The sequence below is a fragment of the Drosophila albomicans genome, chromosome 2L (assembly GCF_009650485.2).
Source record: "Drosophila albomicans strain 15112-1751.03 chromosome 2L, ASM965048v2, whole genome shotgun sequence".
Lineage (NCBI taxonomy): Eukaryota > Metazoa > Arthropoda > Insecta > Diptera > Drosophilidae > Drosophila > Drosophila albomicans.
Genome location: NC_047628.2, coordinates 15219071 through 15246803, shown reverse-complemented (window position 1 = coordinate 15246803; position 27733 = coordinate 15219071). Strand labels below are relative to the sequence as shown.

Below are 27733 nucleotides of genomic sequence, written 5' to 3'. Positions count from 1 at the left end.
CCAAGAAGATGGACGCACTCCCTCGCGATAGTCAGTTGGAAGTAATCAAGAACTTAAACCTGGATGACCAAATCGCGCTATATGAAGCTCCCAAGAACGAAAATGTGGGGTGGGGGGGCCTGGAAACATCAACATAGCTTTTCACTTGGTTCTTTTAACTATGAGAAGTTTGAAGTGATGCCTGAATTGTTGGACGTGTTCCTTTCCAACTGTAGTGCAAGAGTTCAGGAATTAAAACTGGAGATCATAAAATTTGACTTTCTCAAGCGCTGAAATCACTTAAGTACAATTTGGAGTTCGTCGATGGCCAGGGTGCTCAAGAGGAAGCAATTCAAATAATGGCAACCCTATTTCCTAAGCTGCACAGTATGAAGGCCTTTGGTGATTTCAATTGCAATGCTCTTGAAATATTTGCGTTAATTGGACTTGAGCAAATGCTGGCAAGGTTTTTCTGATTGAGATTGTCGCAAAGAGATTGCCAAGTGTCAAATGCTGGAAGAGTTGACTCTGAATACAACTGATTGGGATCTGGAAGCTGAATCAAATTGATTTATTTGATTTTAAAATCTGGTCTGAGGAGTCAGAATTCTGGCAAACTGTTGGCAGCTGTCCAAAAGTCGCGATCTACGAGCATTTTTTGCCTTTCATATCTGGCCCGGTGGGGTTGCAAATTGTAATGTTAAGATACATATGATTGGTGTTTTTTGGGGTTTTCCTTGCCCAAGCTGCAGAAACCTTGCTTAACAGATGCATCTGATTATGTTTTAGCTGAGGTTCTTAAAAATTGTGCAATGGACGTACATTTCTTTAGTAATTGCAAAAATTCTTATACATATGTACATGACTACGCTTCGTAAAATGCGTAACTTGCACCACTTTTGCATAATAGGCTTGCGAAAATCAGTTTACTATCGAAAACCTATGCGACTTGATGAAGATTTGGAAACAGCTGGAGCAAGTTGACATTAATATCTGGTCCAGGGAGGCAGAATTGTGGCAAATTGTTGCCTGTTGCCCAACGCTAAAAACATTATATATATTAAACACGGTTTTAGGCAAGAAGTTTTTTGAAGTTAGCCGGCTGATCATGGAAGAGACACTTAACAATCGATCTCAGTCTTTAACATTGAATTGCGGATATGCGTACGAAAATAAGTTGGTAAGTGAAAATGTTGATCGAGATAAATATATTTATAAGTAGATATCAATTGATTTATTCTTGCAGATCCTTCAGCACTTTAAGCATCCACGATTGAAGCTGACTTTTGAGCCTTTCAAACTGGTATTACCATGATTATGAATACGATTGTGTCAAAGATATTGCCAAATGCCAATTGCTTGAAGAGTTGACACTGGATGACCGTAGGATTAAGTCCAGCAATTATGATGACCTCATGGCGTTGCCCAAGCTGCATAAACTTCGCTTACTGAGTGCTTCTGATGTCGAATTAGCCGAGCTTTTTGAAAAACGTGCCGTGGACGTACATAGGATAATCTTTAGTAATGATTACCCAAATGGATACATGACTACGCTGAGTAAAATGCGCAACGTGCGCCACTTTAACATAATGGACATCCAGAATCATTTCTCTATCGAAAACCTACGCGACTTGATTAAGATTTGGAAACAGCTGGAGCAAATTGACTTGATTGACTTTGAAATCTGGTCCGGGGAGGCAGAATTGTGGCAAACTGTTGCCAGTTGTCCAACGCTTAAGATTCTAAACATCTTAAACACGGATATGAGAGAGGATTTCTTTGAAGTTGAACGCCGTATCATGGAAGAGACACTAAACAATCGTTCTCAAACTTTAACATTGAATTTCTACAACAATTATACGTCATACAAAGTGAGTGAAAATTGTAGATCGAGATGGACTCTATAAATACATATCAATTGATTTATCCTTGCAGATCCTTCAGAACTTTAAGCATCCACAATTGAAGGTAACTTTTGAGCCTTTCAAACTATATGACGACGACGATATATGTTTCTTAGAAATTCATTTTCAGCCTTTGCAATCATCCTAATGTCACTATATGATATTTTTTTCCCAATATGTTGGGTAATTTGATTTTTTGTTCGGATAATAAATAAATGTATGATGCCTTATTATATATAAGTATAAATTTTGTCATATATTAATAAATAAATATATAATAATAAATTTAAGTATACATACATACATATTAAGAGAACAAACATACGAACATACCTCCAAATGTAACAAAATGAATTGGAAAATTTATTTTTTGGTTTGTTTAATAATATTCATACTACATATACATACATTAACTATAGGATCTTATTAAATAAAATAAATTTCAGTGATTTAATAAGTACTTGTGACATTTGTTACAATCATTTGAAATTAAATAAAACTAAACATAAACAAATCGAACTGATAAGAAAGTGTCAATAAAATCAGTATTAAACTAAACAGTAGATTTTAAAATGAACTATTTCATAACCCAGAGAATACCGAAATGGCCACACTGGTTGGATTATCAACAATGGACCAGGGCTGCTAAACACTATCATTCATATGATGGCACTGTATTGGTAAAGCCTATTTATTTCGATAACTGATAATAACTTTGTGTGATCAAACATAACAATTGTATACAACAAAATAAAGTAAATTAATTACGGAATGAATTTGGACGTACTCAACAATGATTGTTGGTTGGCGATAATCAAGTACTTGGATCTTACGGACCAATTTGCGCTATATGACGCCATCCAAGGCGTTTCATATTGCTTGCACTCAAGTATGGTCTATGTCTGGCGACATCAAATTTCCTGCAAACTAACTGAAGTAAACTTTAAACAGTTTAAAGAGTCGCCGGAGATGTTGGATATTTTCTTAGCCAGCATTAGTCCAAAAGTGCAAAAATTACACCTGAAGTTTGTCACAATGGATTTTCTCAAACGAGGGCAAAATTTCACATTTCCCAGCATGAAAATTTTGGAGTATTCATTCAATGGCGGCAATTTGCATTATGGTGACTTTGAAGAAGCAATTGAGATAATGACAAAGATCTTTTGCCCCAAAGAGATCGCCAAGTATCAGCGACTGGAAGAGCTGACATTTATTTATGATGATATATTAGCAATGAAGTTGCGTCAGCTGGCAAACTATAATACAAATAAACGCCATGATATCTTAGTGGAGCTACTAAAGAACCGTAGCAAGGACATTCGGAGGATTATGTTTAAAGAAAGCATCAGCCAATATAACATGTGCACACTAGAAAAACCGACCAACTTGGGCCAATTGACTTTGGTTGAATATTGTGGGATCAATGATGAAAATCTGCTAAAGCTGATTGCGAATTTGAAGTACTTAGAGCAACTGGATTTCATCGACTATAATATGAAGATTAGTGAGTTATTGCTGTGGCAAATTGTTCTAACTTGTCCATCACTAAAGATTCTGACTTTATCGAGCGTGCTGATGAATTTTGAATATGGCTATATTTACATGGAGGACGCACTGGACAATCGCTCTCTGCCCTTAACGCTGCATTGGGACAACACGGATGCAAATGAAGAGCTGGTGAGTGAAGTGGAAATAGGAGAAACTGTCTTTTCATCAATATGAAATTGTTATATTTTTGCAGATTCGTCATCACTTCAACCATCCAAAACTAAAGCACTCTTTTTCCCAGTTAAAATCGGATTTATTCAGTTGCAATATGATACAAATTCATTTAAGGCCTTTGCAGTAGTAAAGTAATTTATAATGTCTAAGCTTTTTAGTCACTAAACCTAAGACAATATGTTAGCAAAAGTCATTTAATAGATATAAAATATTGGTATTTCACATTCACACACTATCAATATTGAACCAGGGCTGCCAATCTGTATGATTCATATTATGGCACGTTACAAGTTATCGTTATCGATAAATAGTAATATTTGTTTTATCAGACGTTATTTAGATGTTAACGAATTTGTTGATTAATTAAATACGCAATGAATTTGGACGCAGTAAATGATGATTGCTTGATGACGATAATTAAGTACTTTAATATTAAATCAACTGTCGCTATATGAAGGCAAAGGCCATTCAAATCGCTTGAACTCAAATGTTTTCTTTGCCTGGGAGCATGAGCTTTGCTTTCAACTGAATCCAGAGAACTTTCTGAAGTTTGAAGAAAAGCCAGAAATGTTGGACATATTTCTGCCCAGCACTAGTGCAACAATGCAGGAATTGAAACTAGAATGGGTTACAGAGCTGTTCCTCAAACGCTGGCAGAACTTCACATTTCCGAACATGAAAACACCGGAATACACATTAAAGAGCTGCGATTGGAATTATGGTGCTGACGAAGCAATAGAAATAATGTTAAAGCTCTTTCCTGGACTCCGCTGTGTGAAGACTCATGATGTATCTCGTTATGATCGGCTGCAGAAATGGTCGCAGTTGCGCAAACGCGTTGAACGAATGGTGTGAGAATCTTAATGGACATGAGTGACCCGGAATTATTATAAAGTGTCGGCTGTTGGAAGAGGTGACACTGGCGTGTGACATTGGTCTGACATTTATGATGCGCTCATGGCGTTGCCCAAGCTGCATACACTTACTTATTATGTGTATGATCGCGATGACATTTTGGGCGTGTTGCTGAAGAAGCGTGGCAGCGACATACATAAGATTACCTTTCCCGATTGCATCGGGAAATACAGCATGACCACATTGTGCAAACTGATCCACTTGTACCAATTGACATTGTTTGAAGACGATTGTTATACAGGCGAAAAACTACGCAAACTGATTACAGATTTAAGGCACTTGCACCGATTACATATCATTGACCATCGGGTGATGTTGAATGAGGCAGAGTTGTAGTAAATTGTTGCCAGCTGCCCATCGCTAAAGATCCTGAATATATCAGGCACGCAGTTGCACTATGATTTCGTTCTCAGTGCTTAGCATTGTATTCCTACAACACAGGTGAAAACGAAAAACTGGTGAGTGTTGTGCAGAAAGTCTTCTGCTCTTAAGTATTCATTTCATTATCCTTACAGATACAGCGTCACTTCAAGCATCCAAACCTGAGGTTTTCTTTTATGCCTTTAGAACCGGAGAACGTCGGCTGGAATATGCTGCGAGTGCATTTGAAACCGTTGGACCCATCCTAAATTCCGTAATGTGATACTTTTCACTAATGAAATTTACAAAAATTACAATTACAATAAATGATTCAAAACACTATAATTTGAAATTGATAATTATGATTTTATTATGATATTATTTAATATAACTAAATCTAGTCCGCATACAGAATGAGAGAAAAATTGCTATTTTTATGCCACCACAAAAATATTTCAAATAAGTCACAGTGTGACCATAACATATAATTTCTTTAATGCCGTGTCAAACGTAGGCATACTATACATACATATGTCTATAAAATAAAAAGTTAGTTTATTTTTTAAATAAAAGTAACAGTAATTCGTACACCCATTAACATACAAATATTAATTAAACGCTATGCCCAATTAACAACGCTCGACAAATCGAAAAAAGTGAGTAATACTTTATCAGGGCTACTAAAAAAACCTATAAGCAAATAAGCAATAATCTTAAGTCTTGTGTATACCTGGAAAAAACACTCTTTAACATTGAATTGCGGATATGCAAACCAAAATAAGTTGGTAAGTGAAAAGGTAGTTCGAGATAAATATATCTATAAGTAGATATCAATTGATTTATTCTTGCAGATCCTTCAGCACTTTAGGCATCCACAATTAAAGCTGACTTTTGAGCCTTTTAAACAGTATGACGATGTCGATTAATTTTCATCCTTTGCAATTATCCTAACGTCACTATATGATATTTTTCCATTTAATAATCTGGTTCGCATAATAAAGCCATTATGCCCTATTAAAAGTATAAATTTAATCATACAAATATAATTATATTGTGGCAAAGTGTTGCCAGTTGCAACTAACTATTTGTCTAACCTTATTGCGATTTTTGGTGGTTTCCCGCATCGAAGCATGAACCTCGGTATTATATTTATATACTAGAATATACTGAAACATTGTAGAGTTTGGACTATCGATATTCTGCATTTTTCAGTCTAAGCTTATCGATATTGATAGATATCGGGATTTTCGGGATTTCTGACTCATAATTTCATTGGAAGCTGCAATAAGAACCAGAATTTTTATAATTTAATCTGAAACTAAAAACGCCAGGATGTTGGACGCACTTAATGACGATTGTCAGTTGGCAATAATCAAGTACTTAAATCTAAATGAGCAAATCGCACTATATAAAGCCACCAAGGGCACTTCAAATCGCTTGAATAAGAATGTAGCCTATGCCTGGAAACTTCAGCTTAGATTTATACTTGATTGGAGGGACTATGAGAAGTTTGAAGAGATGCCTGAATTGTTGGACGTGTTCCTATCCAACTGCAGTGCAACAATGCAGGAATTAAAACTGGACAGAGTAAAATTGGACTTTCTCAAACGCTGGGAAAATTACACATTTCCCCGCATGAAAACACTTGAGTACACATTGGATTCCTATGTGACGATCGGGTTGCCGATGAAGCAATTCAAACAATGGCAAAGCTCTTTCCTGGACTGCATAGTTTAAAGCCTGATGGTGATTTCCGTTGCGTTGTGCTGCAGAAATGGACGCAGATGCGTAAGCTGGACTTGAGCAACTCGTGGCTTTACTATGAAAGTGAATACGATTGGGTCAAAGATATTGGCAAATGTCAATTGCTTGAAGAGTTGACACTGGATGACTGTACGATTGAGTCCAGCAATTATGATGACCTCATGGCGTTGCCCAAGCTGCATAAACTTCGCTTACTGAGTGCTTCTGATGTCGAATTATCCAAGCTTTTTGAAAAACGTGCCGTGGACGTACATAGGATTATCTTTAGTAATGATCACCCAAATAGACACATGACTACGCTGCGTAAAATGCGCAACGTGCGCCACTTAAACATAATGTACATCCAGAATCATTTCTCTATCGAAAACCTACGCGACTTGATTAAGATTTGGAAACAGCTGGAGCAAATTGACTTGATTGACTTTACAATCTGGTCCGGGGAGGCAGAATTGTGGCAAACTGTTGCCAGTTGTCCAACGCTTAAGATTCTAAACATCTTAAACACGGATATGAGAAAGGATTTCTTTGAAGTTGGACGCCGTATCATGGAAGAGACACTAAACAATCGTTCTCAAACTTTAACATTGAATTGCTACGACGCACACTACAAAAAGTTGGTGAGTGAAAAATGTGGATCGAGATGGACTCATATTCTCTATAAATAAATATCAATTGATTTATCCTTGCAGATCCTTCAGAACTTTAAGCATCCACAATTGAAGGTAACTTTTGAGCCTTTCAAACTGTATGCCGACGACGATAAAAGGTTCTTAGAAATTCATTTTCAGCCTTTGCAATCATCCTAATGTCGCTATATGATATTTTTTTCCCCAATATGTTGGGTAATTTGATTTTTTGTTCGGATAATAAATAAATGTATGATGCCTTATTATATATAAGTATAAATTTTGTCATATATTAATAAATAAATATATAATAATAAATTTAAGTATACATATGTACATACAAATTAAGAGAACAAACATATGAACATACCTCCAAATTCTAACAAAATGAATTGGAAAATTTATTTTTTGGTTTGTTTAATTATATTCATACTACATATACATACATTAACTATAGGATTTAGTAACAAATCGATTGCATAGTGCTGTATTTAATGAACACTAATTTGGATGACTGCGATACAATGATCGTGCCGGCGAAGATATAGCAACTGATAAGAATGTCAGACAATCTATTTCCTGATAAGAATAGTGTCAATAAATCAGTACTTTCTAAACAGTAGATGTTAAAATGAACTATTTCATAACCCAGAGAATACCGAAATGGCCACAGATGTTTGGATTATCAACAATGGACCAAGGCTGCTAAACACTTTCATTCGATATGATGGCACTGTATTGGTAAAGCCTATTTATTTCGATAACTGATAATAACTTTGTGTGATCAAACATAACAATTGTATACAACAAAATAAAGTAAATTAATTACGGAATGAATTTGGACGTACTCAACAATGATTGTTGGTTGGCGATAATCAAGTACTTGGATAATACGGACAATTTGCGCTATATGACGCCATCCAAGGCGTTTCAGTATTGCTTGCATTCATAATGAACTAAATGTCTTCCGATGATCAAATTTTCTGCAAACTCCTTGAAAATTCATATATTAAGACCTTAAATCATTATTTTGGAGCCTGTTATTGAGAGTCGCCGGAGATATATTTTCTTAGCCAGCATGTCAAAAGTGCATAAATTACATTAATCTTTTTGACACAATGGATTTTTCAAACGAGGGCAAAATTTCACATTTCCCAGCTTTAAGATTTTGGAGATTCATTCAATGGCGGATATTTGCACAGAGTGGTGGATTTAATGAGTTACTAAATCGAAAAGTCGGGAAATTCTACAAAGATCTTTTGCCCCAAACTTGATCGCCAAGTATCAGCCTACAACAAGAGCTGACATTTATTCATGACCATATATTAGCAATGATACATTTCAGCTGGCGAATAATAATACAAATAAACGCCATGATATCTTTCCGTGGAGCTACTAAAGAAACGTAGCAAGGACATTCGGAGGATTATTATTTAAAGACGCATCTATCGATAACATGTGCAGAAACCGACCAACTTGGGCTTGACTTTAATCACGCGATATTTAATCGATGTGACAATGAAAAAGAGCTCACCACTCAACAAACAGCTGACAATTAAGTGCGCCAAGGTATGAAAATGTATAAATAAAAAGCTGATTGCGAATAAAGTACTTAGAGCAACTTTTCATCGCTATTTATGAAGATTAGTGAGTTATTGCAAATCTTCTAACTTGTCCATCACTAAAGATTCGCGACTTTATCGAGCGTGCTGAGTTTGGGAATTTGGCATTGAGGTACATGGAGGACGCACTGGACAATCGCTCTCTGTTAACGCTGCATTGTACATGTATTTATGCAAATAAGACATGGTGAGCAATTGGAAATAGGAGAAACTTGCCTATCTTATGAAGATTATTTCTCCAGATTGTCAAATACTTGAAATTTCCAAAACTTTTCCATTTTCCAAATTAAAATCGGATTTTTTCAGTTGTTATGATGCTTACATTTGGACTGCTGGCGGCCATATTACAAAAATTGCCCATAATGTCTATGGTGGTGAAAACGCCAAAACGAGATTAGGTCGAACGTAAGAGAACTGAGTGACAGTGGAAACGGGGGATTACCTTAATTTCATAAGACGTATAGTTAAATTCATTATTAAATATATAACATTAAATATATAACTATGATGGAAACCTTCAACGGCGATTGGTGGTTGGCAATAATTAAGTACCTGAATCTAGAATTCAGTTAGCGCTCTATAAAGCCACCAAAGTCTTTTCAAATCGCGTGAGCTCAAATGTTATGTTATACAATGTAAAGTTTGAACCAGGGCTGAAATTGTATGATTCATATTATGGCACGTTAAAAGTTATCGTTATCGATAAATAGTAATATTGGAGTTTATCAGACGTTTTTAGAAAATTACACTTTGTTGATTAATTAAATACTGGAATCAATTTAAAGACGATTAAACAATGATTGCTAATGATGACGATAATTAAGCCCAAACAATTATGACAAAAATATTTCTTGGACTACAGAATGTGAAACCATCTCTACATTAAAATTAATTGATATTAATTGTACGGTGATCGTTTGTGAAAAAAAGACTTAAATGCATAAACAAAAAATTCGCGATGTTTGGTTGGGTGATCCCAAAAATATCTTACACAGTTTGGTACAAAGGGAAAGTTCTTAAGTTTCGAGGAGCTTCAAATGGACAAATTTTAAGCAATTTGCTATAAACTTAAGTCTGGTGTATGCCTGGAAAAACAGCCTTTAACATTGAATTGCGGATATGCATTTTGGTATGCATTGGTTGGTAAGTGAAAATGTAGTTCGAGATAAATATATCTATAAATTATTAATTGATTGATTCTTACAGATCCTTGGGCACTTTGGCATGGCAATTAAAGCTGACTTTTGAGCGTTTTACATATGACGATGTCGATTAATTTTGCCTTAGCAATTATCCTAACGTCACTATATGATATTTTTCCGATATGCTGGGCCATTTGCTTGTTCGAAGCGAAAGCCATGATGCCTTAAAATGTACGTTTTTAGATTATCGTTTAATACAGCAGTTGGGGGTTTGTGCATATATCGCGAGGCGACCATCGGAGATAAGTTGAATCTCCAGGGGAGGGAGGGAGTTTTAAACTGCTCCTCCTGTTAAATAGGAGATGAAAAAGGCACGTGCAATTTTTTTTTAGCGAGTTGAGCATGTGGATTTTGCTGTGTCGAGGGGAGTTGATTTTGGATCGAGGTTGGAGGCGATCCACCGCAAGAAAAAAACTGAATGTTCAGAAGTTTTTGCACTAGTCGATTTCCTTTTTGTTGTTTGCATCGTAGTCGTTAATTAAAGATTGGTATCGTTTAACGCCGCATTTTCAACTTCGATTATAGCGTCGACAAATATAACAGCGCGTTAATCAACAACAAAAGCAGCAGCAACAACAACCAAATCTGCAGCTTTATCACTGCATTTCAACTGCAAAAACAACAACAACGACAGCAACAACCACTGCAACGACAGCTACAACCAGATCATCACCGCTTACAAGATATTACAACCGTCGCCGGGAGAATCTACGGCGCTTTGACGACGGGAGCAGCATCGACGACATGGGATAGTGGGCGAGACAACGCCGCCAACGCTGAGGCAGGAGAAGGAGCCCGACTGGTGAGTGAGTGCCAAACCCGTTCTCGTACCGATTCCAGTGCGATGCCACATACTCGAAATAATTATGGTAAATTGTTCAATCAAGCACGCAACTGTCGTCAATTCTATATACATTCTTTAAAACAGCAATCAATTTGTTTTTTTGAGATTTGTTGTCCATATTTTTCTGCTGACCTTATCGATGTGCTTATTTAGTAAAGTTAATTTATTTTTTGCAAAGTAAATAGTAATTCGTAATTAAGTTAAATACAAATATTAATTAAACGCTATGCCCAATTAACAACGCTGAAAAAAATGACCTAATTACAAATATTCGCGGGGCTACTAAAAAAACTTTATTTTAAGCAAATAAGCAATAAACTTAAGTCTGGTGTATGCCTGGAAAAACAGCCTTTAACATTGAAATGCGGATATACAGGCCAAGCATAGATTGGTAAGTGAATCGAGAAAATATATGCATACAAATATGCTTATAAAAAATATCAATTGATTTATCCTTGCAGATCCTTCAGCACTTTAGGCATCCACGATTGAAGCTGACTTTTGAGCCTTTTAAACAGTATGACGATGTCGATTAATTTTCATCCTTTGCAATTATCCTAACGTCACTATATGATATTTTTCCATTTAATTTCTTGTTCGCATAATAAAGCCATTATGCCTTATTAAAAGTATAAATTAAATCATACAAATATAATTATATTGTGGCAAAGTGTTGCCAGTTGCAACTAACTATTTGTCTAACCTTATTGCGATTTTTGGTGGTTTCCCGCATCGAAGCATGAGCCTCGGTATTATATTTATATACTAGAATATACTGAAACATTGTAGAGTTTGGACTATCGATATTCTGCATGTTTCAGTCTAAGCTTATCGATATTGATAGATATCGGGATTTCCGGGATTCCTGAATCATAATTTCATTGGAAGCTGCAATAAGAACCAGAATTTTTATAATTTAATCTGAAACTAAAAACGCCAGGATGTTGGACGCACTTAATGACGATTGTCAGTTGGCAATAATCAAGTACTTAAACCTATTCGACCAAATCGCACTATATGAAGCCACCAAGGGCACTTCAAATCGCTTAAACGAGAATGTAGCCTATGCCTGGAAACTTCAGCTCTTTATTCTTGATTGGAGGGACTATGAGAAGTTTGAAGAGATGCCTGAATTGTTGGACGTGTTCCTATCCAACTGCAGTGCAACAATGCAGGAATTAAAACTGGACAACGTAAAATTGGACTTTCTCAAACGCTGGGAAAATTACACATTTCCCCGCATGAAAACACTTGAGTACACATTGGATTCCTATCGTGACGATCGGGTTGCCAATGAAGCAATTCAAACAATGGCAAAGCTCTTTCCTGGACTGCATAGTTTAAAGCCTGATGGTGATTTCTATTGCGTTGTGCTGCAGAAATGGACGCAGATGCGTAAGCTGGACTTGAGTTACACCAGTTACTATGAATGTGAATACGATTGGGTCAAAGATATTGGCAAATGTCAATTGCTTGAAGAGTTGACACTGGATAGCTGTTCGATTGAGTCCAGCAATTATGATGACCTCATGGCGTTGCCCAAGCTGCATAAACTTCGCTTACTGAGTGCTTCTAATGTCGAATTATCCAAGTTTTTTGAAAAACGTGCCGTGGACGTACATAGAATTATCTTTAGTGATGATTACCCAAATGGATACATGACTACGCTGCGTAAAATGCGCAACGTGCGCCACTTAAACATGATGGACATCCAGAATCATTTCTCTATCGAAAACCTACGCGACTTGATTAAGATTTGGAAACAGCTGGAGCAAATTGACTTGATTGACTTTACAATCTGGTCCGGGGAGGCAGAATTGTGGCAAACTGTTGCCAGATGTCCAACGCTTAAGATTCTAAACATCTTAAACACGGATATAAGAGAGGATTTCTTTGAAGTTGGACGGCGTATCATGGAAGAGACACTAAACAATCGTTCTCAAACTTTAACATTGAATTGCTACGACGCACACTACGAGGAGTTGGTGAGTGAAAAATGTGGATCGAGATGGACTCTATAAATAGATATCAATTGATTTATCCTTGCAGATCCTTCAGAACTTTAAGCATCCACAATTGAAAGTATCTTTTGAGCCTCTCAAACTGTATGACGACGAAGAAGATTTTGTAGAAATTCATTTTCAGCCTTTGCAATCATCCTAATGTCGCTATATGATATTTTTTTCCCAATATGTTGGGTAATTTGATTTCGGATAATAAATAAATGTATGATGCCTTATTATATATAAGTATAAATTTTGTCATATATTAATAAATAAATATATAATAATAAATTTAAGTATACATACATACATATTAAGAGAACAAACATATGAACATACCTCCAAATATAACAAAATAAATTGGAAATTTTATTTTTTGGTTTGTTTAATTATATTCATACTACATATACATACATTAACTATAGGATCTCATTAAATTAAATAAATTTCAGTGATTTAATAAATACTTGTGACATTTGTTACAATCGTTTGAAATTAAATAAAACTAAACATAAACAAATCGAACTGATAAGAAAGTGTCAATAAAATCAGTATTAAACTAAACAGTAGATTTTAAAATGAACTATTTCATAACCCAGAGAATACCGAAATGGCCACACTGGTTGGATTATCAACAATGGACCAGGGCTGCTAAACACTATCATTTATATGATGGCACTGTATAGGTAAAGCCTATTTATTTCGATAACTGATAATAACTTTGTGTGATCAAACATAACAATTGTATACAACAAAATAAAGTAAATTAATTACGGAATGAATTTGGACGTACTCAACAATGATTGTTGGTTGGCGATAATCAAGTACTTGGATCTTACGGACCAATTTGCGCTATATGACGCCATCCAAGGCGTTTCATATTGCTTGCACTCAAGTATGGTCTATGTCTGGCGACATCAAATTTCCTGCAAACTAACTGAAGTCAACTTTCAACAACTTAAAGAGTCGCCGGAGATGTTGGATATTTTCTTAGCCAGCATTAGTCCAAAAGTGCAAAAATTACACCTGAAGTTTGTCACAATGGATTTTCTCAAACGAGGGCAAAATTTCACATTTCCCAGCATGAAGATTTTGGAGTATTCATTCAATGGCGGCAATTTGCATTATGGTGACTATGAAGAATCAATTGATATAATGACAAAGATCTTTTGCCCCAAAGAGATCGCCAAGTATCAGCGACTGGAAGAGCTGACATTTATTTATGATGATATATTAGCAATGAAGTTGCGTCAGCTGGCAAACTATAATACAAATAAACGCCATGATATCTTAGTGGAGCTACTAAGGAACCGTAGCAAGGACATTCGGAGGATTATGTTTAAAGAAAGCATCAGCCAATATAACATGTGCACACTAGAAAAACCGACCAACTTGGGCCAATTGACTTTGGTTGAATATTGTGGGATCAATGATGAAAATCTGCTAAAGCTGATTGCGAATTTGAAGTACTTAGAGCAACTGGATTTCATCGACTATAATATGAAGATTAGTGAGTTATTGCTGTGGCAAATTGTTCTAACTTGTCCATCACTAAAGATTCTGACTTTATCGAGCGTGCTGATGAATTTTGAATATGGCTATATATACATGGAGGACGCACTGGACAATCGCTCTCTGCCCTTAACGCTGCATTGGGACAACACGGATGCAAATGAAGAGCTGGTGAGCGAAGTGGAAATAGGAGAAACTGTATTCATCAATATGTCATTGTTATATTCTTGCAGATTCGTCATCACTTCAACCATCCAAAACTAAAGCACTCTTTTTCCCAGTTAAAATCGGATTTATTCAGTTGCAATATGATACAAATTCATTTAAGGCCTTTGCAGTAGTAAAGTAATTTATAATGTCTAAGCTTTTTAGTCACTAAAGCTAAGGCAAGAGTCATTTAATAGATATAAAATATTGGTATTTCACATTCACACACTATCAATATTGAACCAGGGCTGCCAATCTGTATGATTCATATTATGGCACGTTACAAGTTATCGTTATCGATAAATAGTAATATTTGTTTTATCAGACGTTCCATTTAGATGTTAACGAATTTGTTGATTAATTAAATACGCAATGAATTTAGACGCACTAAACGATGATTGCTTGATGACGATAATTAAGTACTTTAATATTAAATCAAATGTTTTCTTTGCCTGGGAGCATGAGCTTTGCTTTCAACTGAATCCAGAGAACTTTCTGAAGTTTGAAGAAAAGCCAGAAATGTTGGACATATTTCTGCCCAGCACTAGTGCAACAATGCAGGAATTGAAACTAGAATGGGTTACAGAGCTGTTCCTCAAACGCTGGCAGAACTTCACATTTCCGAACATGAAAACACCGGAATACACATTAAAGAGCTGCGATTAAAGCTCTTTCCTGGACTCCGCTGTGTGAAGACTCATGATGGGTCTCGTTATGATCGGCTGCAGAAATATTTGCAGTTGCGCAAACGCGTTGAACGAATGGTGTGAGAATCTTAATGGACATGAGTGACCCGGAATTATTATAAAGTGTCAGCTGTTGAAAGAGGTGACACTGGCGTGTGACATTGGTCTGACATTTATGATGCGCTCATGGCGTTGCCCAAGCTGCATACACTTACTTATTATGTGTATGATCGCGATGACATTTTGGGCGTGTTGCTGAAGAAGCGTGGCAGCGACATACATAAGATTACCTTTCACGATTGCATCGGGAAATACAGCATGACCACATTGTGCAAACTGATCTACTTGTACCAATTGACATTGTTGGAAGACGATTGTTATACAGGCGAAAAACTACGCAAACTGATTACAGATTTAAGGCCCTTGCACCGATTACATATCATCGACCATCGGGTGATGTTGAATGAGGCAGAGCTGTGGCAAACTGTTGCCAGCTACCCATCGCTAAAGATCCTGAATATATCAGGCACGCAGTTGCACTATGATTTCGTTCTCAGTCCTTAGCATTGTATTCCCACAACACAGATGAAAACGAAAAACTGGTGAGTGTTGTGCAGAAAGTCTTCTGCTCTTAAGTATTCATTTCATTATCCTTACAGATACAGCGTCACTTCAAGCATCCAAACCTGAGGTTTTCTTTTATGCCTTTAGAACCGGAGAACGTCGGCTGGAATATGCTGCGAGTGCATTTGAAACCGTTGGACCTATCCTAAATTCCATAATGTGATACTTTTCACTAATGAAATTTACAAAAATTACAATTACAATAAATGATTCAAAACACTATAATTTGAAATTGATAATTATGATTTTATTATGATATTATTTAATATAACTAAATCTAAACTTATGCAGAATGAGAGAAAAATTGATATTTTTATGCCACCACAGAAATATTTCGAATAACTCACAGTGTGACCATAGGCATACTATACACACATATGTCAATAAAATAAAGTTAGTTTTTTTTAAAAAAAAGTAACAGTAATTCGTACACCCACTAACATACAAATATTAATTAAACGCTATGCCCAATTAACAAATCGAAAAAAATGAGTAATACTTTACCAGGGCTACTAAAAAAACTTGACTTATAAGCAAATAAGCAATAATCTTAAGTCTTGTGTATACCTGGAAAAAACACTCTTTAACATTGAATTGCGGATATGCATTTTGGTATGCATAAGTTGGTAAGTGAAAAGGTAGTTCGAGATAAATATATCTATAAGTAGATATCAATTGATTTATTCTTGCAGATCCTTCAGCACTTTAGGCATCCACAATTAAAGCTGACTTTTGAGCCTTTTAAACAGTATGACGATGTCGATTAATTTTCATCCTTTGCAATTATCCTAACGTCACTATATGATATTTTTCCATTTAATAATCTGGTTCGCATAATAAAGCCATTATGCCCTATTAAAAGTATAAATTTAATCATACAAATATAATTATATTGTGGCAAAGTGTTGCCAGTTGCAACTAACTATTTGTCTAACCTTATTGCGATTTTTGGTGGTTTCCCGCATCGAAGCATGAACCTCGGTATTATATTTATATACTAGAATATACTGAAACATTGTAGAGTTTGGACTATCGATATTCTGCATTTTTCAGTCTAAGCTTATCGATATTGATAGATATCGGGATTTTCGGGATTTCTGACTCATAATTTCATTGGAAGCTGCAATAAGAACCAGAATTTTTATAATTTAATCTGAAACTAAAAACGCCAGGATGTTGGACGCACTTAATGACGATTGTCAGTTGGCAATAATCAAGTACTTAAACCTATTCGACCGAATCGCACTATATGAAGCCACCAAGGGCACTTCAAATCGCTTAAACAAGAATGTAGCCTATGCCTGGAAACTTCAGCTCAGCTTTATACTTGATTGGAGTGACTATCAGAAGTTTGAAGCGATGCCTAAATTGTTGGACGTGTTTCTATCCAACTGCAGTGCAACAATGCAGGAATTAATACTGGAAAGAGTAAAATTGGACTTTCTCAAACGCTGGGAAAATTACACATTTCCAAGCATGAAAACACTTGAGTACACATTGGATTCCTATCGTGACGATCGGGTTGATGAAGCAATTCAAATAATGGCAAAGCTCTTTCCTGGACTGCATAGTTTAAAGCCTGATGGTGATTTTGATTGCGTTGTGCTGCAGAAATGGACGCAGATGCGTAAGCTGGACTTGAGTTACACCAGTTACTATGAATGTGAATACGATTGGGTCAAAGATATTGGCAAATGTCAATTGCTTGAAGAGTTGACACTGGATAGCTGTTCGAGTGAGTCCAGCAATTATGATGACCTCATGGCATTGCCCAAGCTGCATAAACTTCGCTTACTGAGTGCTTCTAATGTCGAATTATCCAAGTTTTTTGAAAAACGTGCCGTGGACGTACATAGAATTATCTTTAGTGATGATTACCCAAATGGATACATGACTACGCTGCGTAAAATGCGCAACGTGCGCCACTTACACATAATGTACTACGAGAATCATTTCTCTATCGGAAACCTTCGCGACTTGATTAAGATTTGGAAACAGCTGGAGCAAATTGACTTGAGTAGCATTCATATCTGGTCCAGGGAGGCAGAATTGTGGCAAACTGTTGCCAGTTGTCCAACGCTTAAGATTCTAAACATCCTAAACACGGATATGAGAGAGGATTTCTTTGAAGTTGGACGCCGTATCATGGAAGAGACACTAAGCAAACGTTCTCAAACTTTAACATTGAATTTCTACGACGCACACTACGAGGAGTTGGTGAGTGAAAAATGTGTATCGAGATGGACTCTATAAATAGATATCAATTGATTTATCCTTGCAGATCCTTCAGAACTTTAAGCATCCACAATTGAAAGTATCTTTTGAGCCTCTCAAACTGTATGACGACGAAGAAGTAGAAGATTTTGTAGAAATTCATTTTCAGCCTTTGCAATCATCCTAATGTCGCTATATGATATTTTTTTCCCAATATGTTGGGTAATTTGATTTCGGATAATAAATAAATGTATGATGCCTTATTATATATAAGTATAAATTTTGTCATATATTAATAAATAAATATATAATAATAAATTTAAGTATACATACATACATATTAAGAGAACAAACATATGAACATACCTCCAAATGTAACAAAATGAATTGGAAAATTTATTTTTTGGTTTGTTTAATTATACTCATACTACATATACAACATTAACTATAGAATCTTATTAAATAAAATAAATTTCAGTGATTTAATAAGTACTTGTGACATTTGTTACAATCATTTGAAATTAAATAAAACTAAACATAAACAAATCAAACTGATAAGAAAGTGTCAATAAAATCAGTATTAAACTAAACAGTAGATTTTAAAATGAACTATTTCATAACCCAGAGAATACCGAAATGGCCACACTGGTTGCATTATCAACAATGGACCAGGGCTGCTAAACACTATCATTTATATGATCGCACTGTATAGGTGAAGCCTATTTATATCGATAACTGATAATAACTTTGTGTGATCAAACATAACAATTGTATACAACAAAATAAAGTAAATTAATTACGGAATGAATTTGGACGTACTCAACAATGATTGTTGGTTGGCGATAATCAAGTACTTGGATCTTACGGACCAATTTGCGCTATATGACGCCATCCAAGGCGTTTCATATTGCTTGCACTCAAGTATGGTCTATGTCTGGCGACATCAAATTTCCTGCAAACTAACTGAAGTCAACTTTCAACAACTTAAAGAGCCGCCGGAGATGTTGGATATATTCTTAGCCAGCATTAGTCCAAAAGTGCAAAAGTTACATCTGAAGTTTGTCACAATGGATTTTCTTAAGCGTTGGCAAAATTTCACATTTCCCAGCATGAAGATTTTGGAGTATTCATTCAATGGCGGCAATTTGCATTATGGTGACTATGAAGAATCAATTGATATAATGACAAAGATCTTTTGCCCCAAAGAGATCGCCAAGTATCAGCGACTGGAAGAGCTGACATTTATTTATGATGATATATTAGCAATGAAGTTGCGTCAGCTGGCAAACTATAATACAAATAAACGCCATGATATCTTAGTGGAGCTACTAAAGAACCGTAGCAAGGACATTCGGAGGATTATGTTTAAAGAAAGCATCAGCCAATATAACATGTGCACACTAGAAAAACCGACCAACTTGGGCCAATTGACTTTGGTTGAATATTGTGGGATCAATGATGAAAATCTGCTAAAGCTGATTGCGAATTTGAAGTACTTAGAGCAACTGGATTTCATCGACTATAATATGAAGATTAGTGAGTTATTGCTGTGGCAAATTGTTCTAACTTGTCCATCACTAAAGATTCTGACTTTATCGAGCGTGCTGATGAATTTTGAATATGGCTATATATACATGGAGGACGCACTGGACAATCGCTCTCTGCCCTTAACGCTGCATTGGGACAACACGGATGCAAATGAAGAGCTGGTGAGCGAAGTGGAAATAGGAGAAACTGTATTCATCAATATGTCATTGTTATATTCTTGCAGATTCGTCATCACTTCAACCATCCAAAACTAAAGCACTCTTTTTCCCAGTTAAAATCGGATTTATTCAGTTGCAATATGATACAAATTCATTTAAGGCCTTTGCAGTAGTAAAGTAATTTATAATGTCTAAGCTTTTTAGTCACTAAAGCTAAGGCAAGAGTCATTTAATAGATATAAAATATTGGTATTTCACATTCACACACTATCAATATTGAACCAGGGCTGCCAATTTGTATGATTCTTATTATGGCACGTTACAAGTTATCGTTATCGATAAATAGTAATATTTATAATTATAATATTATCAGACGTTCCATTTAGATGTTAACCAATTTGTTGATTAATTAAATACGCAATGAATTTAGACGCACTAAACGATGATTGCTTGATGACGATAATTAAGTACTTTAATAACTTAAATCAAATGTTTTCTTTGCCTGGGAGCATGAGCTTTGCTTTCAACTGAATCCAGAGAACTTTCTGAAGTTTGAAGAAAAGCCAGAAATGTTGGACATATTTCTGTCCAGCACCAGTGCAACAATGCAGGAATTGAAACTAGAATGGGTTACAGAGCTGTTCCTCAAACGCTGGCAGAACTTCACATTTCCGAACATGAAAACACCGGAATACACATTAAATGAGCTGCGATTAAAGCTCTTTCCTGGACTCCGCTGTGTAAAGACTCATGATGGGTCTCGTTATGATCGGCTGCAGAAATGGTTGCAGTTGCGCAAACGCGTTGAACGAATGGTGTGAGAATCTTAATGGACATGAGTGCCCCGAAATCAGTTGATGGAAGAGGTGACACTGGCGTGTGACATTGGTCTTATATTTATGATGCGCTCATGGCGTTGCCCAAGTAACACTTACTAATTATGTGTATGATCGCGATGACATTTTGGACGTGTTGCTGAAGAAGCGTGGCAGCGACATACATAAGATTACCTTTCACGATTGCATCGGGAAATACAGCATGACCACATTGTGCAAACTGATCTACTTGTACCAATTGACATTGTTGGAAGACGATTGTTATACAGGCGAAAAACTACGCAAACTGATTACAGATTTAAGGCACTTGCACCAACTGGATATCATCGACCATCGGGTGATGTTGAATGAGGCAGAGTTGTGGCAAACTGTTGCCTGCTGCCCATCGCTAAAGATCCTGAATGTATCAGGCATTCAGTTGCACTATGATTTCGTTCATGGAGTCCTTAGCATTCGATTCAGCCAAACATTGATGAAACCGAAAAACTGGTGAGTGTTGTGCAGAAAGTCTTCTGCTCTTAAGTATTCATTTCATTATCCTTACAGATACATACAGCGTCATTTCAAGCATCCAAACCTGAGGTTTTCTTTTATGTCTTTAGAACCGGAGAATATCCTGGAATATCCTGCGAGTGCATTTGAAACCGTTGGACCAATCCTAAATTCCGTAATGTGATACTTTTCACTAATGAAATTTACAAAAATTACAATTACAATAAATGATTCAAAACACTATAATTTGAAATTGATAATTATGATTTTATTATGATATTATTTAATATAACTAAATCTAGTCCTTATACATATGAAAATTGCTATTTTTATGCCACCACAAAAATATTTCAAATAACGCACAGTGTGACCATAACATATAATTTCTTTAATGGCATGTCAAACACAGGCATACTATACATACATATGTATGTCTATAAATAATTTGAGTTTTTTTTGGAAAAAAGTAACAGTAATTTGTATTCCCCATCGTACTATGTATGTGTTAAGTAAATTACCATTCCTATAAAAAATATTAATTAAACGCTTTGCCCAATTAACAACGCTGGACAAATCGAAAAAAGTGAGTAATACAAAAAAAAACTTGACGTATAAACAAATTAGCAATTTAAGCATTAAGTTTATAAATTAAATACACAATGAATTTGTACTTGATTAAGATTTGGGAACAGCTGGAGCAAATTGACTTGATTGACTTTACAATCTGGTCCGGGGAGGCAGAATTGTGGGAAACTGTTGCCAGTTGTCCAACGCTTAAGATTCTAAACATCTTAAACACGGATATGAGAAGGTATTTCTTTGAAGTTGGACGCCGTATCATGGAAGAGACACTAAATAATCGTTCTCAAACTTTAACATTGAATTTCTACGACACATACTACAAAAAGTTGGTGAGTGAAAAATTTTGATTAAGATGGGCTCATATTCTCTATAAATAAATATCAATTGATTTATCTTTGTAGATCCTTCGGAACTTTAAGCATCCACAATTGAAGGTAACTTTTGAGCCTTTCAAACTATATCACCACGACGATATATGTTTCTTAGAAATTCATTTTCACCCTTTGCAATCATCCTAATGTGACTATATGATATTTTTTTCGCCAATATGTTGGGTAATTTTAGTTCCGATAATAAATAAATGTATGATGCCTTATTATATATAAGTATAAATTTTGTCATATATTAATAAATAAATATATAATAATAAATTTAAGTAGACATACATACATATTAAGAGAACAAACATACGAACATACCTCCAAATATAACAAAATAAATCTGGAAAATTTATTTTTGTGGTTTGTTGCCATTATATTCATAGTACATATACAACATTAACTATAGGATCTCATTAAATAAAATTAATTTCAGTGATTTAATAAGTACTTGTGATATTTGTTACAATCACTTTGAATTAAATAAAACTAAACATAAACAAATCAAACTGATAAGAAAGTGTAAATAAAATCAGTATTAAACTAAACAGTAGATTTTAAAATGAACTATTTCATAACCCAGAGAATACCGAAATGGCCACACTGGTTGGATTATCAACAATGGACCAGGGCTGCTAAACACTATCATTTATATGAAAGACTGTATTGGTAAAGCCTATTTATTTCGATAACTGATAATAACTTTGTGTGATCAAACATAACAATTGTATACAACAAAATAAAGTAAATTAATTACGGAATGAATTTGGACGTACTCAACAATGATTGTTGGTTGGCGATAATCAAGTACTTGGATCTTACGGACCAATTTGTGCTATATGCCGCCATCCAAGGCGTTTCATATTGCTTGCACTCAAGTATGGTCTATGTCTGGCGACATCAAATTTCCTGCAAACTAACTGAAGTAAACTTTAAACAGTTTAAAGAGTCGCCGGAGATATTGGATATTTTCTTAGCCAGCATTAGTCCAAAAGTGCAAAAGTTACATCTGAAGTTTGTCACAATGGATTTTCTTAAGCTCTGGCAAAATTTCACATTTCCCAGCATGAAGATTTTGGAGTATTCATTTAATGGCGGCAATTTGCATTATGGTGACTATGAAGAAGCAATTGATATAATGACAAAGATCTTTTGCCCCAAAGAGATCGCCAAGTATCAGCGACTGGAAGAGCTGATATTTGTTTATGATGATATATTAGCAATGAAGTTGCGTCAGCTGGCTAACTATAATACAAATAAACGCCATGATATCTTAGTGGAGCTACTAAAGAACCGTAGCAAGGACATTCGGAGAATTACGCTTAAAGAAAGCATCAGTCAATATAACATGTGCACATTGAAAAAACCGACCAACTTGGGCGAATTGACTTTGGTTGAATATTGTGGGATCAATGATGAAAATCTGATAAAGCTGATTGCGAATTTGAAGTACTTAGAGCAACTGGATTTTATCGACTATAATATGAAGATTAGTGAGGTGTTGCTGTGGCAAATTGTTTTAACTTGTCCATCACTAAAGATTCTGACTTTATCGAGCGTGCTGATGAATTTTGAATATGGCTATATTTACATGGAGGACGCACTGGACAATCGCTCCCTGCCCTTAACGCTGCATTGGGACAACACGGATGCAAATGAAGAGCTGGTGAGCGAAGTGGAAATAGGAGAAACTGTCTTTTCATCAATATGAAATTGTTATATTCTTGCAGATTCGTCATCACTTCAACCATCAAAAACTAAAGCACTCTTTTTCCCAGTTAAAATCGGATTTATACAGTTGCAATATGATACAAATTTATTTAAAGCCTTTGCAGCAGTAAAGTAATTTATAATGTCTAAGCTTTTTAGTCACTAAAGCTAAGACAAGAGTCATTTAATAGATATAAAATATTGGTATTTCACATTCACACACTATCAATATTGAACCAGGGCTGACAATCTGTATGATTCATATTATGGCACGTTACAAGTTATCGTTATCGATAAATAGTAATATTTATTATAATAATATTATCAGACGTTCCATTTAGATGTTAACGAATTTGTTGATGAATTAAATACGCAATCAATTTAGACGCACTAAACGATGATTGCTTGATGACGATAGTTAAGTACTTTAATATTAAATCAACTGTCGCTATATGAAACCAAAGGCCATTCAAATCGCTTGAACTCAAATGTGTTCTTTGCCTGGGAACATGAGCTTTGCTTTCAACTGAATCCAGAGCACTTTCTGAAGTTTGAAGACAATGTTGGACATATTTCCGTCCAGCACCAGTGCAACAATGCAGGAATTGAAACTAGAATAGGTTAATTTCACATTTCCGAACATGAAAACACCGGAATACACATTAAAGAGCTGCGATTGGAAATATGGTGCTGACGAAGCAATAGAAATAATGATAAAGCTCTTTCCTGGACTTCGCTGTGTAAAGACTCATGATGGGCTCCGTTATGATCGGCTGCAGAAATGGTTGCGCAGTTGCGCAAACGCGTTGAACGAATGGTGTAAGAATCTTAATGGACATGAGTGACCTGGAATTATTATAAATTGTCGGCTGTTGGAAGAGGTGACACTGGCGTGTGATTTTCATTGGTCTGACATTTATGATGCGCTGATGGCGTTGCCCAAGCTGCATACACTTACTTATTATGTGTATGATCGCGATGACATTTGTTGCTCTTCAGCGTGGCAGCGACATACATATGATTACCTTTCCCGATTGCATCGGGAAATACAGCATGACCACATTGTGCAAACTGATCCACTTGTACCAATTGGCATTGTTGGAAGACGATTGTTTTACAGGCGAAAAACTACGGAAACTGATTACAGATTTAAGGCACTTGCACCGATTGCATATCATTGACCATCGGGTGATGTTGAATGAGGCAGAGTTGTGTTTTTGCTTTTATGCCTTTAGACGCGGCAGAATATCCTGGAATATGCTGCGAGTGCATTTGAAACCGTTGGTACTCATCCTAAGATTCCGTAATGTGATACTTTTCACTAATGAAATTTACAAAAATTAAAATTACAATTACAATAAATGATTCAAAACACTATTATTTGAAATTGATAATTATGATTTTATTATGATATTATTTAATATAACTAAATCTAGACCGCATACATACGTAGAATGAGAGGAAAATTGCTATTTTTATGCCACCACAGAAATATTTCGAATAAGTCACAGTGTGACCATAACATATAATTTCTTTAATGCCGTGTATGTCTATAAAATAATTTGAAAGTTTTTTTTTTTAAAGTAACAGTAATTTGTATTCCCCATCGTACTATGTGTTATGAATATTACCCATTAATATAAAAATATTAATTAAACGCTATGCCCAATTAACAATGCTGGACAAATCGAAAAAAGTGAGTAATACTTTACCAGGGCTACTAAAAAATTTGACTTATAAGCAAAAAAGCAATAATCTTATGTCTTGTGTATGCCTGATTAAGATGGGCTCATATTCTCTATAAATAAATATCAATTGATTTATCTTTGTAGATCCTTCGGAACTTTAAGCATCCACAATTGAAGGTAACTTTTGAGCCTTTCAAACTATATCACCACGACGATATATGTTTCTTAGAAATTCATTTTCACCCTTTGCAATCATCCTAATGTGACTATATGATATTTTTTTCGCCAATATGTTGGGTAATTTGAGTTCCGATAATAAATAAATGTATGATGCCTTATTATATATAAGTATAAATTTTGTCATATATTAATAAATAAATATATAATAATAAATTTAAGTAGACATACATACATATTAAGAGAACAAACATACGAACATACCTCCAAATATAACAAAATAAATTGGAAAATTTATTTTTTGGTTTGTTTAATTATATTCATAGTACATATACAACATTAACTATAGGATCTCATTAAATAAAATTAATTTCAGTGATTTAATAAGTACTTGTGATATTTGTTACAATCACTTTGAATTAAATAAAACTAAACATAAACAAATCAAACTGATAAGAAAGTGTAAATAAAATCAGTATTAAACTAAACAGTAGATTTTAAAATGAACTATTTCATAACCCAGAGAATACCGAAATGGCCACACTGGTTGGATTATCAACAATGGACCAGGGCTGCTAAACACTATCATTTATATGAAAGCACTGTATTGGTAAAGCCTATTTATTTCGATAACTGATAATAACTTTGTGTGATCAAACATAACAATTGTATACAACAAAATAAAGTAAATTAATTACGGAATGAATTTGGACGTACTCAACAATGATTGTTGGTTGGCGATAATCAAGTACTTGGATCTTACGGACCAATTTGTGCTATATGCCGCCATCCAAGGCGTTTCATATTGCTTGCACTCAAGTATGGTCTATGTCTGGCGACATCAAATTTCCTGCAAACTAACTGAAGTAAACTTTAAACAGTTTAAAGAGTCGCCGGAGATATTGGATATTTTCTTAGCCAGCATTAGTCCAAAAGTGCAAAAGTTACATCTGAAGTTTGTCACAATGGATTTTCTTAAGCTCTGGCAAAATTTCACATTTCCCAGCATGAGATTTTGGAGTATTCATTTAATGGCGGCAATTTGCATTATGGTGACTATGAAGAAGCAATTGATATAATGACAAAGATCTTTTGCCCCAAAGAGATCGCCAAGTATCAGCGACTGGAAGAGCTGATATTTGTTTATGATGATATATTAGCAATGAAGTTGCGTCAGCTGGCTAACTATAATACAAATAAACGCCATGATATCTTAGTGGAGCTACTAAAGAACCGTAGCAAGGACATTCGGAGAATTACGCTTAAAGAAAGCATCAGTCAATATAACATGTGCACATTGAAAAAACCGACCATCTTGGGCGAATTGACTTTGGTTGAATATTGTGGGATCAATGATGAAATCTGATAAAGCTGATTGCGAATTTGAAGTACTTAGAGCAACTGGATTTTATCGACTATAATATGAAGATTAGTGAGGTGTTGTTGTGGCAAATTGTTTTGACTTGTCCATCACTAAAGATTCTGACTTTATCGAGCGTGCTGATGAATTTTGAATATGGCTATATTTACATGGAGGACGCACTGGACAATCGCTCCTGCCCTTAACGCTGCATTGGGACAACACGGATGCAAATGAAGAGCTGGTGAGCGAAGTGGAAATAGGAGAAACTGTCTTTTCATCAATATGAAATTGTTATATTCTTGCAGATTCGTCATCACTTCAACCATCAAAAACTAAAGCACTCTTTTTCCCAGTTAAAATCGGATTTATTCAGTTGCAATATGATACAAATTCATTTAAAGCCTTTGCAGCAGTAAAGTAATTTATAATGTCTAAGCTTTTTAGTCACTAAAGCTAAGACAAGAGTCATTTAATAGATATAAATATTGGTATTTCACATTCACACACTATCAATATTGAACCAGGGCTGACAATCTGTATGATTCATATTATGGCACGTTACAAGTTATCGTTATCGATAAATAGTAATATTTGTTTTATCAGACGTTCCATTTAGAT

At 35.3% G+C, this 27733-nt stretch overlaps 5 protein-coding genes across 34 annotated transcripts in view; 4 read left to right on the top strand and 1 right to left on the bottom strand.

The window, feature by feature from the left end:
• Nucleotides 1-27733, bottom strand: part of LOC117565764 (GATOR complex protein Wdr59) — a 62401-nt gene that overhangs the window by 4181 nt on the left and 30487 nt on the right. The window contains exon 1 of one of the 5 annotated variants that reach the window (XM_052003120.1): nt 24846-24874. The exons of 2 other annotated variants lie outside the window; for them this stretch is intronic. The gene's annotated coding sequence lies outside the window, so the exon portion shown is untranslated. Of the gene's footprint in view, nt 1-4591; nt 4659-15561; nt 15623-24845; nt 24875-27733 lie in introns of those variants that run through there. 2 more of the 5 variants (XM_052003118.1, XM_052003117.1) reach the window with 2 other exon arrangements.
• On the top strand, nt 2422-4307 carry LOC117563919 (uncharacterized). 2 transcript variants are annotated; one of them, XM_034242484.2, is made up of 3 exons: nt 2422-2772; nt 2835-3560; nt 3625-4307. In XM_034242484.2, the coding sequence occupies exons 1-3, from the start codon at nt 2734-2736 to the stop codon at nt 3730-3732; spliced, it is 873 nt and encodes a 290-aa protein (XP_034098375.2). In that variant the 5' UTR covers nt 2422-2733; the 3' UTR covers nt 3733-4307. The 2 variants fall into 2 exon arrangements, with proteins under 2 accessions (XP_034098375.2, XP_051859106.1); XM_052003146.1 differs by having other exon boundaries at nt 2424-3560.
• Nucleotides 6773-27733, top strand: part of LOC117565770 (uncharacterized) — a 73115-nt gene continuing 52154 nt past the window's right edge. For 6 of the 21 annotated variants that reach the window (XM_052003135.1, XM_052003132.1, XM_052003137.1 and 3 more), the window contains exon 1: nt 11833-12900. In XM_052003135.1, coding sequence (XP_051859095.1) covers nt 11880-12900 — 1021 coding nt within the window. In that variant the 5' untranslated portion in view covers nt 11833-11879. Of the gene's footprint in view, nt 7239-9728; nt 10036-11832; nt 12924-12987; nt 13301-16662; nt 16833-17097; nt 18188-18251; nt 18549-27733 lie in introns of those variants that run through there. The other 15 variants (XM_052003140.1, XM_052003141.1, XM_052003142.1 and 12 more) reach the window with 8 other exon arrangements.
• LOC127565286 (uncharacterized) lies at nt 13909-15000 on the top strand. 2 transcript variants are annotated; one of them, XM_052003149.1, is made up of 3 exons: nt 13913-14451; nt 14556-14624; nt 14687-15000. In XM_052003149.1, the coding sequence occupies exons 1-2, from the start codon at nt 13917-13919 to the stop codon at nt 14615-14617; spliced, it is 597 nt and encodes a 198-aa protein (XP_051859109.1). In that variant the 5' UTR covers nt 13913-13916; the 3' UTR covers nt 14618-14624; nt 14687-15000. The 2 variants fall into 2 exon arrangements, with proteins under 2 accessions (XP_051859110.1, XP_051859109.1); XM_052003150.1 differs by lacking the exons at nt 14556-14624; nt 14687-15000 and adding an exon at nt 14516-14539 and having other exon boundaries at nt 13909-14451.
• On the top strand, nt 19187-27288 carry LOC127565287 (uncharacterized). 4 transcript variants are annotated; one of them, XM_052003151.1, is made up of 3 exons: nt 19187-19720; nt 19825-19893; nt 19956-20319. In XM_052003151.1, the coding sequence occupies exons 1-2, from the start codon at nt 19252-19254 to the stop codon at nt 19884-19886; spliced, it is 531 nt and encodes a 176-aa protein (XP_051859111.1). In that variant the 5' UTR covers nt 19187-19251; the 3' UTR covers nt 19887-19893; nt 19956-20319. The 4 variants fall into 4 exon arrangements, with proteins under 4 accessions (XP_051859111.1, XP_051859113.1, XP_051859112.1 ...); XM_052003153.1 differs by lacking the exons at nt 19825-19893; nt 19956-20319 and adding an exon at nt 27249-27288; XM_052003152.1 differs by lacking the exons at nt 19825-19893; nt 19956-20319 and adding an exon at nt 23735-23837.

What these genes read in the sequence shown, in the direction of transcription:
- LOC117563919 (XM_052003146.1), top strand. Translation starts at nt 2,655, where the DNA reads ATGAATTTGGACGTACTCAACAATGATTGTTGGTTGGCGATAATCAAG. An exon ending in CGGATGCAAATGAAGAGCTG is followed by an intron (nt 3,561 to 3,624) that starts GTGAGTGAAGTG and finishes ATATTTTTGCAG; the next exon opens with ATTCGTCATCACTTCAACCA.
- LOC127565286 (XM_052003149.1), top strand. Translation starts at nt 13,917, where the DNA reads ATGTTGGATATTTTCTTAGCCAGCATTAGTCCAAAAGTGCAAAAATTA. An exon ending in CGACTATAATATGAAGATTA is followed by an intron (nt 14,452 to 14,555) that starts GTGAGTTATTGC and finishes ATATACATGGAG; the next exon opens with GACGCACTGGACAATCGCTC.
- LOC127565287 (XM_052003151.1), top strand. Translation starts at nt 19,252, where the DNA reads ATGGATTTTCTTAAGCGTTGGCAAAATTTCACATTTCCCAGCATGAAG. An exon ending in CGACTATAATATGAAGATTA is followed by an intron (nt 19,721 to 19,824) that starts GTGAGTTATTGC and finishes ATATACATGGAG; the next exon opens with GACGCACTGGACAATCGCTC.